This window comes from Pelodiscus sinensis, chromosome 1 (genome assembly GCF_052426305.1).
Source record: "Pelodiscus sinensis isolate ZL-2025 chromosome 1, ASM5242630v1, whole genome shotgun sequence".
NCBI lineage: Eukaryota > Metazoa > Chordata > Testudines > Trionychidae > Pelodiscus > Pelodiscus sinensis.
The window spans coordinates 305,115,001-305,127,718 of NC_143052.1; the positions used below are offsets into that span (position 1 = coordinate 305,115,001).

Below are 12,718 nucleotides of genomic sequence, written 5' to 3' on the forward strand. Positions count from 1 at the left end.
CCATATGGACGGACCGGCACTCCACTTCCAAACCTCTCAGAGCGCTCAAGAGAAGGTAAAGGGGATACCTGTTACGAAATCTCCTGGTTGAGGGCTTGGGATTTGGAGTGACGGCCGGCCATCGGGGTAAGGGGAGCTACGAAATTCAATTTTGTGGAGCGGCTAACATTTTTGTCTGTCTGTGTCTGTCTTTGTCTATTAGGCCTGTCTTATGTGTCACAGTTCCAAAAGGGCACACCGGTGTCTCTAGTGAGGCAGCCATGCGCTGGACCCTCTGTGTTCGGACGCTAAAAGCTGGTGTGGTGCCATTACTCTCTCTCGGCACACGGAACTGTGGGGAAGCTTTGTTGTCTCTCTCTGTTATTTGTGGGCGTAGTACTGACCTCTGAGGCTAACCCCAGGCCATAGTGCCCCATTCCGCCAGGCTGTCTCCAGGCGCCAGGACGTGGTGTTCTGCCGGGCTGGGGCAGGTGCCGGAAACCCCTGCGAGGCAGGTGGACCTTGAGTCCAGTGCTTCGCAACAAAAAGGGGGGGGACCAGTGCGAGCAGGTAAATTCTTGATTCGGTGACTCGCAGAGCGAGCAGGCGGATCCTGATTCAGTGACTCGCAGAGCAAGCAGGCGAATCCTGTTTCGGTGACTTGCAGAGCAAGCAGGCGAATTCTGATTCGGTGACTCGCAGAGCGAGCAGGCGGATCCTGATTCGGTGACTCGCAGAGCGAGCAGGCGGATTCTGATTCGGTGACTTGCAGAATATAGTGTAAGCAGGCGGACTTTAGTTCGGTGTCTTACAGAATTAAGCGCGCGCAGGAAATGGGGGTAGGTCAGTCTACAGGAATTCCAGTGCCTTTATGTTAAGTGTTTTCTGGTATAGGATCCTAATGAAGTCTGATATTAAGTGCCGGGTGTCTTAGGGCAGCGTCACTTAATAGAAACCCATGGGAACTAGACAATAAATAAAGATGCAGCTAAATGTGGAAACTATAGGAAAAATGTGAAAAAGGAGGAAAAAATGTGTGTGGAAAATGAGTATGAATGTAATGAGTAAAGAATGAATGCCGTTGCATAGGTCTGAGACTTGAGCTGATCCCAGCTGCACCAGGGCTCTCCCACGAGGGAGCTCTGAACGCAATGGGGGGGGTCAGCTGAACCTCGAGACTCAGCGGATATGTGAGGGAGTGACGACTCCCCTTATTTCATGAGCTGCTAAGGTCTGACACTCTAGACCCGGCAGACTCTTTCTTTGGAGTGTGTAAAGTTAGTTTAAGTGGGGGTTAGTTTAAACACCCCCCACTCTGCCGAAAGGCACCCCTGTGTACTACATAATGGTCCAAGGACCTGTAAGCATTTAACAAATTGGAAAAGAAGAAAAATTAAAGCTATGAGGGATGAAAGTAAAGCTCAGAAAAGCAAAAATCCACCCTGCAGTAAGATAGGTAACTTAAAAGTTGCTGCAGCACCTCTGTGCCAAAATAATACATAAGAAGTGGAAAAAGAAAAAGAAAATAAAATTCTCAGTTGGCACACCCATATCAACCAAGCTTAGGGGGAAAATCTGGCACAACATCACCCCTCTATCCCTCTTTATAACGCATACACAGATAGAGAGGAAACATGAAAAATAACTGAAAGGAATTAGCTCTTCCCTTTGAAAACACGGGCTCCTGTAACAAACTTGCCCGATCCAAAGCAAAACACAAAGTTTAAAATAAGTTTAAAAGTTTAAAGAAAGTGTTCCTCCAAATCCTAAAGGGGAGGAAAAAAACAAACAAACCTGCTTTAAGAAATGACTCGTTTCTTGCAGCCTCTTCTAATCATCTTAGCAATGAAACAGTCAAGTTAAACATTTGGCTACAGATACTTTGTTAAAATCTATTAAAGAGAAAATAAGGAATTCTACTGAAACTTAATTGGTTAACCGCATAAAAGAATAAAATCTATACATTGTAAATTTGTAAAACCTGCACCCTAAGGGTTAAATGTGTCTTCCAAGGAACCTAATTATTGTTTAAAAAAATCCAAGCCCAGAAACTTCACAGTGTTTCTGGTCAAGGCTGAGCTGATAGCACTTTTGGCTTGCTTTCAGATCCAAGGTTGTGTGTGTCTGCAAACTGCCTGTCTGTTCTGGAAGGGGGGGAGCACTGTCCCCCATAAGTAAGTCTGTAACATTGCATGTGATTCTTTTTAGGAAAGGAAAACCTTTTTGCTTGCTGGAATAGTAACTAGCAAGCACCTTGTTCTAAGAGTTTCTGTGGCAGTAAAAAAGCCTGGTCTGCAGTACAAGAGGGAAACTGAGGCATGCCACCTTTAACTTAATAATTAAATAATAAAGTAATTTACTCAAACCCTCTGAAGCTAGTGTTCAAAATAAAAGCATACAATTGGGTAACAGCAGGCTGATCAAAAAGTAGCAAAAATCTGTAAAGAAAAAGTGTTCTAAAATATAATGCACCACCCCAATGTGGGTAGAAATGTTTTCTTTGTCTTTCAGATCATCAAGAAGTGCTAATATCAGCTGAAAATTAACTGAAGAAAACAAACAAACAAAAAAACATGGTTCTGTGTCATGACATAATAAGTTTGTGTTCTGTGTTCTGTCCAGATTTGTCTTGTGTGTGTCTTAATTGTGATATATGTATTTCAAATGTTGTGTGTACAATATTGTTGTTTTAATGAAAGAATAATTTAAGTCCCTTAAATAATCTTAACATTGTGCTTTATATAAATGGTTCTTGCCTTTATAATTTTAGTAAAGTTTTAGTAGCAGGCTATGCAGTTTGTACTGTCTAGAATGTAGTGAAATCTGCTCCTCTACCTGCTGTTTTTCCCTTCTGTCCTACCATCGCCAGCTCCTATGCCGTCTCTTTCAGAACTGGCCCTCCTGCAAGACCAAGCCCCAGAATCGGAAAAGCAGGAGTGGAGACTGGCAGGGTGCACTTTGCACCCAGACCACTTGTGGTGCAGCTCTGATGGCCACATTGTTGCCCCAGTGGTCTTGCTACCTCACCTTGCCCCCGTGCTCCCTAGATTGTCGCACGTTGGCAAAAGGGGGGATGGTAGCAATCCTAAAACAAAATTGGTTTGCTCCCAAATTCTCCCAAGCAGCCAAAGATTACTGTCTGGCTTGCCCTGTCTGCCAAGCCCACAACGTGGGTAAACCTGTAAAGACAGTTCCGGCAACCAGACCTCCGCCTTTAGGACCATTTCTGAATTTACAAATGGACTTTATTCAATTGCCTAAATGTCAATCCTTTAAATAATGTGCTGGTTATTGTTTGCTTGTTTTTGGGATGGGTAGAAGCTTATCCCTGCAGGAAACATGATGACATCACAGTAGCTAAGAAACTTCTAAATTATTACATCCCATCATGGGGAATACACCTTGTGATCTCCGGTGATAAAGGTACCCACTTTACTGGGCAAATTGTTCAAAAAAAACTAGAGAAGTACTACTCTCCCAGACAAGCACTGCACTGTGCACGACACCTGGAGAGCGCAGAAACAGTAAAAAGATGAAACAGGATTTTAAAGAACGAACTTGCTAAAATATGTAAGAACTCTGGCTTAACATAGATAGTAGCACTCCAGATTGCCCTAATGAGCATGAGAGCCACTCCTAATCAGAAAACTGGACTCAGTCCACATGAAATTGCATGTGGCCAACCTATGAGACTGTAAAGTAGCCCAGAAATTAACCTGGCTGATGCCACACTTGTTAAAGGAAGCATAGTCAAGTATTGCCAGGAACTTATGAGGTGTGTACAGTCTTATCATTCACAGGTTAAGGCCCCGACTGAGCTGTGCCTTAAACTACAACCAGGAAACTGGGTTTGCGTGAAAGTTCACCAGCGGAAGACTGCCCTGGAACCCAGGTGAAAGTGTCCCTACCAAATCCTTCTGACCACCCATACTGCTGTAAAGTGCGAAGGATTGCCCACCTGGATTCACGCATCCCACTGCAAACCCGTCCTGGCTCCTACAGAAGTCGGCCCCAATAAGGAGCACCGCAGACCTGGTACCGGAAACCCAGGTCCAGAAGCAGATGGGAATCACCACAGACCTGGTACCAGAAACCCAGGTCCAGAAGTAGACGAGGATCAGCACAGGCTTGGTACCGGCAATCCAGGCCCAGAAGCAGACGAGCCTGAGAGACCAAGGCTAAGGTACCAGCTGCGGCCCAGAAGAACCTGCCAGCGATAGGTGAAGCAAACTACGAAGTCCTGAAGAACAGCCAGCATGAGGCTGGACAAACAATTCATGTTGAGCTTATGCTTAATCTTGTTTTTAATATTTAGTAGTTATAACCTATATGGTTCAAATGTGTTTATGCTTTTAATGAACCAAGTTTCCCAAGAATTTAATTCTACAGGTTGCTGGATATGTGCTCACAGTCCAGTACATTCAGAAGGAGGCATCCCAATGATTCCAGTCCCACTAAACAACACTCAAATAAACGGCACACTGTTTAGTAAACTAAGCCAAATGATACTTGGCAGGATAAAGGGTTTACTAACCCAAGGTATATCCGCCTAGCCTTGACCCCAATTGGAAAGTACTGCTGGACATGTAACGGTTCAGGAGCCAGGGTGAGAAAAAGCCAAACCGAATGGCCCTAGACTATGTCCTAGCTAGTAAGAGCGGGGTTTGTGCCTTAGTAAGAAGAAAATGCTGTGGGTATATTTCTGACACCAGCAAAGAAGTAAAGGAAGATGCCTCAGAAATTAAAAGAACTGTGAAACGCCTAAGGCAGGGGGAAGACTGGACCCTCTGGGATTGGTTGGGAGGCTGGTTTGGACATGTGGGAACTTGGATTTTGCAAAGAGTAGTTTTAGTATTGGCTATATTCTTTTGTGCTTATTGCTGTTTCTTGTTAATCAAATGCTGTATTTCTTGTATTCTAGAAAACACAAGATAGACCCTTACCAAAGGGAATGTGGAACTCATGATGTTAAAATAGGATGAGCAGAGAAAGGAACAAGAAATGTACATAAATACTTTAATGGAAAATGGAGGTATAAAATGGTTTCAAGGTTAGCCTTTAAAAGGCTAAAAGGGGGGAGTTGTAGAAGCTGTAGAAACCATTTTCATATTTAGCTAGAAGCCATCTTGTATATCAGAAACCATTTCAGCTTTTCTCTCAAGCACGTAGACCAGAGTGAACTTTCTGTCACCCCGTGAGAAGAGGCCTACAGGATGGGCTATTGGTATGTGTTAATTGGGCTGGTTGGGACAGGAGATGTACTCCCTCGCACCTGTCCGCCATCTTGTTGATAAGGCTTTGTTTTTCCAAATTTAATTGAGGATTTCTGTAATTGAATGCCCTGACGTCAGACTGTTTGGTTAAGGGTATAAAGATACTAGGATTGATTGTATTAGTAGCCTTACTGGGTCTAGCTCTGCTGTGACCACGTTTGGCTCATGCTGTGCTTTATTAATTAATAAAGCTGCTTGTTAGCTGCCTAAACACAGAGGAGCGTGTTTTTGCTTCGACAACTTACCATTAGATGCTCTCATTTGCCGCCTGCGTCCCACTCGATCCAGGCCAATGGGAGTGCTTTGTGAAAAGGTGAAGGGTCGGAATCTGGCTGAAACAGCTTTATATGGCGGGACTTGGTGGGCTGGAACTGGTGGCCGTGTTATTGGCTACAAAGAAAAAGAAAATCCATTAGTAGTAGTACTAAAAGCTACCAATAAGCCAAAGATACCTACAGGTATTAAATGGGATTTCCTTATGCTCTCAAGCTGATTATATGGACACTAAGAACCCCCCAGTTCAAACAGTCATTAAATTTATGGAACGCTACATTACATTAGGTATTATGGTAAATATCTTAATAGTATTAAGGTTCTCTGTTATATTAAAAACTTTATAGCCTTCTATTATTAGTGACAATGTATATTCTGCTTTGTAGACTTCATTCAGACATGGAGTATTATGTTCTGGTAGCTAACTTATCTCAGAATAATTTACTGCAGAGGTCACCAACCAGTATATTGGGATCTACTGGTATATCTTGGAGCCTTTAACAGGTGATCCTGACTGGTTTGGCAGGGAGGCTATCAAGTGCTTGCACTTCAGCTGCCCCTCCCCCCACCATCCTGCTGCTCCTGCCCAGAGCCTCAGAGCTGCCCTCCGGAGCCTCCTGCTTGTTGTGCAGAGTGGGAGAGACAGAGGCAGGGGGGCACTGATGTTATTTTGTCCCCCTCTCCTGTACCCCATCTTCACAGAATGAGGAGGGTGGGGCCTTGGCGAAGGGGTGGAGCAGGGGTATTTGGGTTTAAGGTAGATCCTGGACTGACTGAAATTCAAAAAGTGCTTTAAAAGGTTGGAGACCACTGGTTTAGTGTAATGTTAACCAACTGTAAATACATAACAGAATGGAAACTAGGAACTATTTTATAGGGGGTGGGGCAAGCAACCAGTGAGCTCTGACCCCACTCCTGAAAAGACCTCTCCACTGCATGCTATTGCCTCTATTATCAGAGACAGCAGCGTGGGGTGCCAGGGTGAGTTGGTCTGCGAGGGGAGCCAGTTTAAAAAACAGATCCCCTCATGGACTGGCTGCCTGTCACCTGATACAGAGGCAGCAGCAAGGGGTGGCAGCAGACCCTGTCTGGGGGTGACTGAGCTCCTGGACCTGATGCGAGCTGGAACTGAGCTGGGCTGCCTGCCCACTTGGCTTCTAATACAATTTAAATGCAGAGCCGCAACAGGGGTAGGTCCTGGAACCAGCACAAGCTGGGACTGAGCTGGGCTGCTGGCCAGCCTGCTAAAAAAATTTACTGGTGGGGAGGGGGAAAAATGCTTGTAGTCAGTAGCATTAACTTATAAGCTTTTGCTTATAGGTTAATTGACTACACTATTACATCCCTAATGGAAACACTGAAATTATACAACCAGGTATGTTAATTTCCAGAATGTTGTTCAAGATAAATGTTCTGTAGCTAAGTATTATACTTCAAAGAAAAAACAAAAATTATCTTAAACCTGATTTTTTTCCTTAGTGCTTATCTGCACAGCCTCTGAAGCACAGGGGTGTGAACTGCAGTGTGCACTGAACTGTTGCATAATGCCTGACCTATGTAGACCCTGCTAGCATAAACTAATAGGTACCTAGTTCACATTAATATAGTTCTGTTTGAAATGAGACTCTAGCCATGCAGATTAGGTACCTTTTACAAAACAAAATGCATTAAAAACACTTTTTTTATGCTACTCTCATGTTTGAAAAAAAGAAAAAAATCTGCTAAGTGAAAATTAGGCTTTAAAAGTTCTTTATAAACTAGTTCTGATATATATCTTCCTCATTTGTAAGTCCTTTTCATACATTTTAACTATCAATTTAACTACCAAACACAGGACTGAAAAATATTTTGATACATTTTAATATGACCTAATTATTTTCTTCTATGGTATTTCAATATCTCAGAACTGCACAACCGAATTAAAGCAAGAAAAGCAACTCCAAGCTGCTCCATAACACTCAGTAGCTGCAATGCTAATTACTTTTAATGTATTTATTCCTAACCAATTATAATTTATCATTAAAGCCTTGATCTTGATCCCTTTGCAGGTAACAGAACTGCCACTGAACGATAATGGGAGCAGGATTGAGGCCTTTGTTATTAATTATAAAAATGTACCTGCGTTGGAAATTGTTTCATATTTTAGTGTTAATTCCCAAAGCAATGTATTTGTTTAAATTCATCTATGTGGCAGCAAAGCTGCAATTAAAAAAAGAGAAACGCCTACTCCAATTTATGTGCCACTTCATTTACTGATACAGGCAAGCTATGAAAGGAGAACACTGATTTGTTTCCAATGGGAAAAAAGGTGGATTTTCACACTGCAGCAAAGATTTTTTTTTTAAATGGCACATATTGATGAAACCCTTGAGGTAAGCCATAAAAAATATGGGACACCTTGCATGGTAGGGTGGACTTAAAGCCTTAACTGTATTGAAAAGCAGCTCTTGAAAACCAATTATTATTTATTCACAATTCATTAACTAAAGTGCTGGACCAATTTTTATAGCGGGGTGCTGAGAGCCATTGAACTAAACTGTAAACCTTGTATATGATGGAAATCATTGAAGTGAGAGGGTGCTACACTACCCACTGCGGCCCTAGTTCCAGCAGCTATGTTAATTAAGGCATAGATCTGACAACAATGCTAAGGGTGCATATGAACACAAAAAAAATAAGTATTTAATGAACAAATAAAGAATATAGCTGTTTTATTAGGGAGTACTGGTCCAAATACAGACAAAATTTCCATTGATTTCAATCAGTTTTGCTGGTAAAGAATGAAGGTGGTTTTAGCAATTTTTGATCAGGCAAATAAAAAAAGACAATTGTATTATATCACACAGAGAAAGAATTACTGACTACATAAGAATATCCATGTTAAAAATGGTTTTCACAGGAAACTGAAAAACCTATAATCGCTTTAGCATTCTCAGCCAGTGAAAAGGATCATTGTTTCTTTTAAGTGAAGGCTTTATTCTTAATGGTACTGTGCTGAACTTCACAGGATGAGGTAATCTTATGAGAACAATTAAGACTAAGCGCAATCAGACCTCATTAACAACTTCAGGATACTTTTAAAGGAAATGCTATAATTTTTCACTGGTCAATCAATTTAACAATTGCTTGAACTAGTAGTTCTCATAGCGTGGAGAACATGGTAAGAGAGAGAATGTATTCTGGGTAAGACTTCAGACCAAAGTTCTCTTACTAGCTGTAGAACCATGTACAACTAAGCAGGCTTCTTTACACTGCCTCAGCCTAGTGCTGTAGACTATCTCTAGGGGAGAGAAGGATACTTTTATTTCCCAAGTGTATTAATTTATTGACCTCTTAGCTCAGCCAGCAAAATAGTCTATGTTTCTTCTATACGGATACCAATTAGAAACTACACTAAGAACACTAACTAATTTCTCACGAGCTACCCAAGTATGGTCAGATTGTTTCAATTTTAGTTACCTGCTGATCATAGGTATACTTGAACACTTGAACCTGAGCCACAGGGCCCATTAAAGTCAATGGAAAGACTCCATGTTACCAAATCCCTGAGCCGTGCAGTCTGAGACTCTGATCTGTTCTACAGGTTTTTTAATGGATTATGCATTTAACTGCACACGTACTAATACCAATCGGTTCATATCCACAGATTTTTAAGAGGCCCAGTTTCAAAGGATTATGAATACTTTATTTATTTATAATAGTCTTTGTATACACCTCTCACTTGAATCCTGCAACCTGTATGCTGTGTAGACTAATCAAAAATACAAATGGCTTTATTATAGACAAATAAGCATTTTTTTAAATAGCTACTGGAAATAACATCCCCAAAAAGGAAGAGGGTTAGTTTACAACGCAAGCAAGATTATCCAAAACAAGGAAAGTATATGATGTCAGCTTGGAAAAAGAGAAGAAAGGAAAGGAAATGTCCATTTTATTTTCTAGCTTGAAGATAAAAGTCAAGGAAGAGGAAGGAGTCTTTTGTAGTTTGCAGAGAGCATATATCTTACTTGTGTCAGCAGATCTTCTATTTCTTCAGTCTGGCTGTTCCCATAGAAACTGACCCCACCTATTACAGAGATAGGTCTTCGTTTTCGCCCTCTTTGGTGACCTACTGTACTGATTTGGACTGTAGTCTCCACAGAAGCCACTCCAACCTGACTTTCACCATCTACACAGTCTGTTTTCCGAGACTCCATTGCAACTGAATCTTCTGGTATAGAGAAACTCCTGATTGCCAACTGACCATAGTCTGAAAGTGGTCTTGGCCGAGATCTTTTTCCAGAGCCCCATCTCCTGGGAGTGAACTTTTGTGCATCTGTCCTTTCTTCATCCTGGGATGAGGACATCTTCCACTGGTCATCAATAATAACCTTTTTAAAGGTGAACAAGTCAAATAAGCCACAGCATTTTCTGATAGAGAACAATTTAAAATGTTTTTTTCATATGGCATGTTTTAACTTGCTATAGAAGTGTTACAGGACCCATAAACAACAACAACTTCATTTTACAATAAATGCAACTGATAGTTCATAAACAAATGAAATACATAACCACAGACCTATTACCCCGTACGTGATGTCTAATGATGATCCATAATCATAAGCATGAATTAGGCAAATGACCATTGCTAACAACATTACTATGATTGGATTATCATCTTCCTAGTGGCAACCGACCCAAACATAAATACCAAATTTGCTAAACAAACAGCATGAAAATAATGTCTGCCCACAAAGTATGATATACATTATTCTCTGTTTAAAAATGCACACATCTGACAGAAATGTATTATTCTGCTCTATTTTCCTTTCACAATGAAAAGAGGTAACACTGCAGGCAGCTAACAACTCGGCAACTGAGCACTGAGTTTGGAAATAGGAGAAAGGAGCTCTAGTCCTGTATCTACAAGGGACTTGGTCTGAAATTCACTATTCTTGATAGTAATTAACAATCTGTAGCCATCGCACTAGCAGATCTACAACACTTTTATAAAGGGGATAAAGCATGGTTATCTTCATTTCAGAGACGAGACTGAAGCAGTTGATCCTATGACTTATCCTTTGTCACACATGGCAATTTGTGTGGGCTTTGGTTCATTGTTTCCACAAGGCCAAAGCATGGATGCTTGAAAGGGAAATCTGAACTCTTACTTTGTTGCCTGATTTATAATCTATTTAGAACAATTTGCATCTATATAAAATATAATTGCTACGATCAAACCACTGAAAATAATATTTCACACTATGGGCCCTATAGGCCCCTTCAGTCAGGGCAGCGTGTAGAGGAGCACACCCATGGGCATTACATAGAAAAGGGATGTGGAATTGAATAGAGAAGAAAAAGCTGTTCAACTATTTGTTCACCTACAACACATAGACAGAGGCATCTTGTGTGCTGCAGCTTAGCACAGGTCAAAATCTGCATCTATTTTTGGGGTGATGAATAGTGTTCCCTGTAAGCTGGGAACTTGTGCAGCCATTCAAGAGAAATTCAAATGCCACCCAGCTGATTAGCAAAGCTCCCACAGTTAAATTTTGTGTTTCTATTGGTCATACACATTGATACATGCCTCGATGAACATAAAACATGTATTCCACACATGGATGGAAAAGGTTTGAGGGAAGAGTGATGGTGAACTGTGGAAGAATGTGTAGGGGAGGTGGTCTGTGTGTTTTTCTCTCAGTAGAAATTATCTTAGCTTACACCGAAAAGTCACTGGTGGGTTAACACAGCAGTTTTTTGGCATTAACTTCTGCTCTGTGGCACCTCCAAAGATAAGCACAAGGTGCATATACATGCACATCTAGCTGCTACTGCACCAATAATGGAGGGAAGGAAAATGTGGTTGGTGCACAGCTCTAAATGCAGTTTTCAGTTCAGTATTCTGAGATTCTTTCCCTTGGCCTTTGTGTCCTAGTAAGGGAATCACGTGGCAAAAGAACAGCCTCCTTAGTTCAACAGGAATTTGTAGGTACCTAATCTCATTCCACAGATTTTTACACCAAAGTGAATAACTTGGCCCTATATTATGGTCCTTTCTGTGGTCCACCAAGGATGCTACAAAGAAGCTATCTTTGGACAATGGATCAGTGAGAGGCAACCCAGGATAGTGAGTGGGCCATATGATTGGTCCCCCTTCACGATTGGCCTTCCTACCCTATCCCTGGAGGTTGTCATAACCAAGACAATATCCAGCGACAGTGTAGTTTTGCTAATTGTGTTTGTGTACCTGGAATTTGAAGGGTGTGCAAAATTGGATGCCAAGGGAGCACACGGCTCTCACAGTCAATGTTATGTGCAATCAGCACACACACATCACTTCACGAGCCCTTGCTTTATGTGCATGGCACTATAGTAATACCAGCAAAATCTGGCAACTATGCATGTGGGCAACAGTAAACAAAAATTTTTATGGGCCACCCATAGAATCCTGATGGGTCACATGCAGCCCACGAGCTGTAGGTTGTCCACCATTGCAAAGGATTGTAACAGAGATTTCAGTCTCTTGTATCATAGTAAATGCAGCACTGAAACTCTTTTAGGCAGTTTTAATAGTACACAAGACTCAGAAAAAGTGATGAAACTGCTACAAATAGCATAATTTCTGTTCTGTAGTTGAGGCACAACTTAACCCCTTGAACAACTGTGACTGAAAACCAAACGAGGAAGAGAAAGAAGGAGAAAAAGGTGTCTCTGGGCTGAGAACCAACTTGGATGGATGCCTGATGAAATTTCAAACAGCTGATTAGAAAGCTTTTAAAAAGATAGGCAATAATGACTACAGTGAATCATTGCTGAGCAAGCAGACCCTGTTGTAATAACTCTCACATACCACAAGCTTGTGCTAAGTTTGCTTCCGCTTCATTCCTCCCTTCCTTTCTTTCCTTCAGACCATTGTTTTATTATAGATTGCATTACAAGTGCTTCTAATTAACAAATGTTAGCCTGCCAAATTACATTTACACAAATATTAGAAGATTAGTAATGACACAGTCAGCAAACAAGGAAAGCACCTAAAATACTATATTTGGTTGTCAATAGAGTAGGGCACCATAACATTTCAGCCATTTTCTGTTGCTGGAATTCTATATATTCACAGCATGTACACAAACCAGTACGGGGTAGGCAACAAAACATCTCTGCGGGTACTAGTGACTGCAGCTCTCACTGGCTATGGATCGCCATTCCCAGCC

General features: G+C 41.5%; 1 protein-coding gene and 1 long non-coding RNA gene across 11 annotated transcripts in view; one reads left to right on the forward strand and one right to left on the reverse strand.

Annotated features, from left to right (window-relative positions):
- The window catches only part of LOC149525796 (uncharacterized), a 5,931-nt gene extending 468 nt beyond the window's left edge, over positions 1 to 5,463 (forward strand). The window contains exons 1-2 of the long non-coding RNA XR_016348533.1: positions 1 to 549; positions 586 to 5,463. The exon at positions 1 to 549 is cut by the window's left edge and continues 468 nt beyond it. This is a non-coding gene — a long non-coding RNA (uncharacterized LOC149525796). The remainder of the gene's footprint in view (positions 550 to 585) is intronic.
- SPATA13 (spermatogenesis associated 13) overlaps positions 1 to 12,718 on the reverse strand; it is a 130,889-nt gene that overhangs the window by 42,583 nt on the left and 75,588 nt on the right. For 9 of the 10 annotated variants that reach the window (XM_006138886.5, XM_006138885.5, XM_014581469.4 and 6 more), the window contains 2 exons: positions 9,533 to 9,895; positions 5,498 to 5,642 (listed from right to left, as the gene is read on the reverse strand). In XM_006138886.5, coding sequence (XP_006138948.2) covers positions 5,498 to 5,642; positions 9,533 to 9,895 — 508 coding nt within the window. The remainder of the gene's footprint in view (positions 1 to 5,497; positions 5,643 to 9,532; positions 9,896 to 12,718) is intronic. The other variant, XM_075919261.2, reaches the window with a different exon arrangement.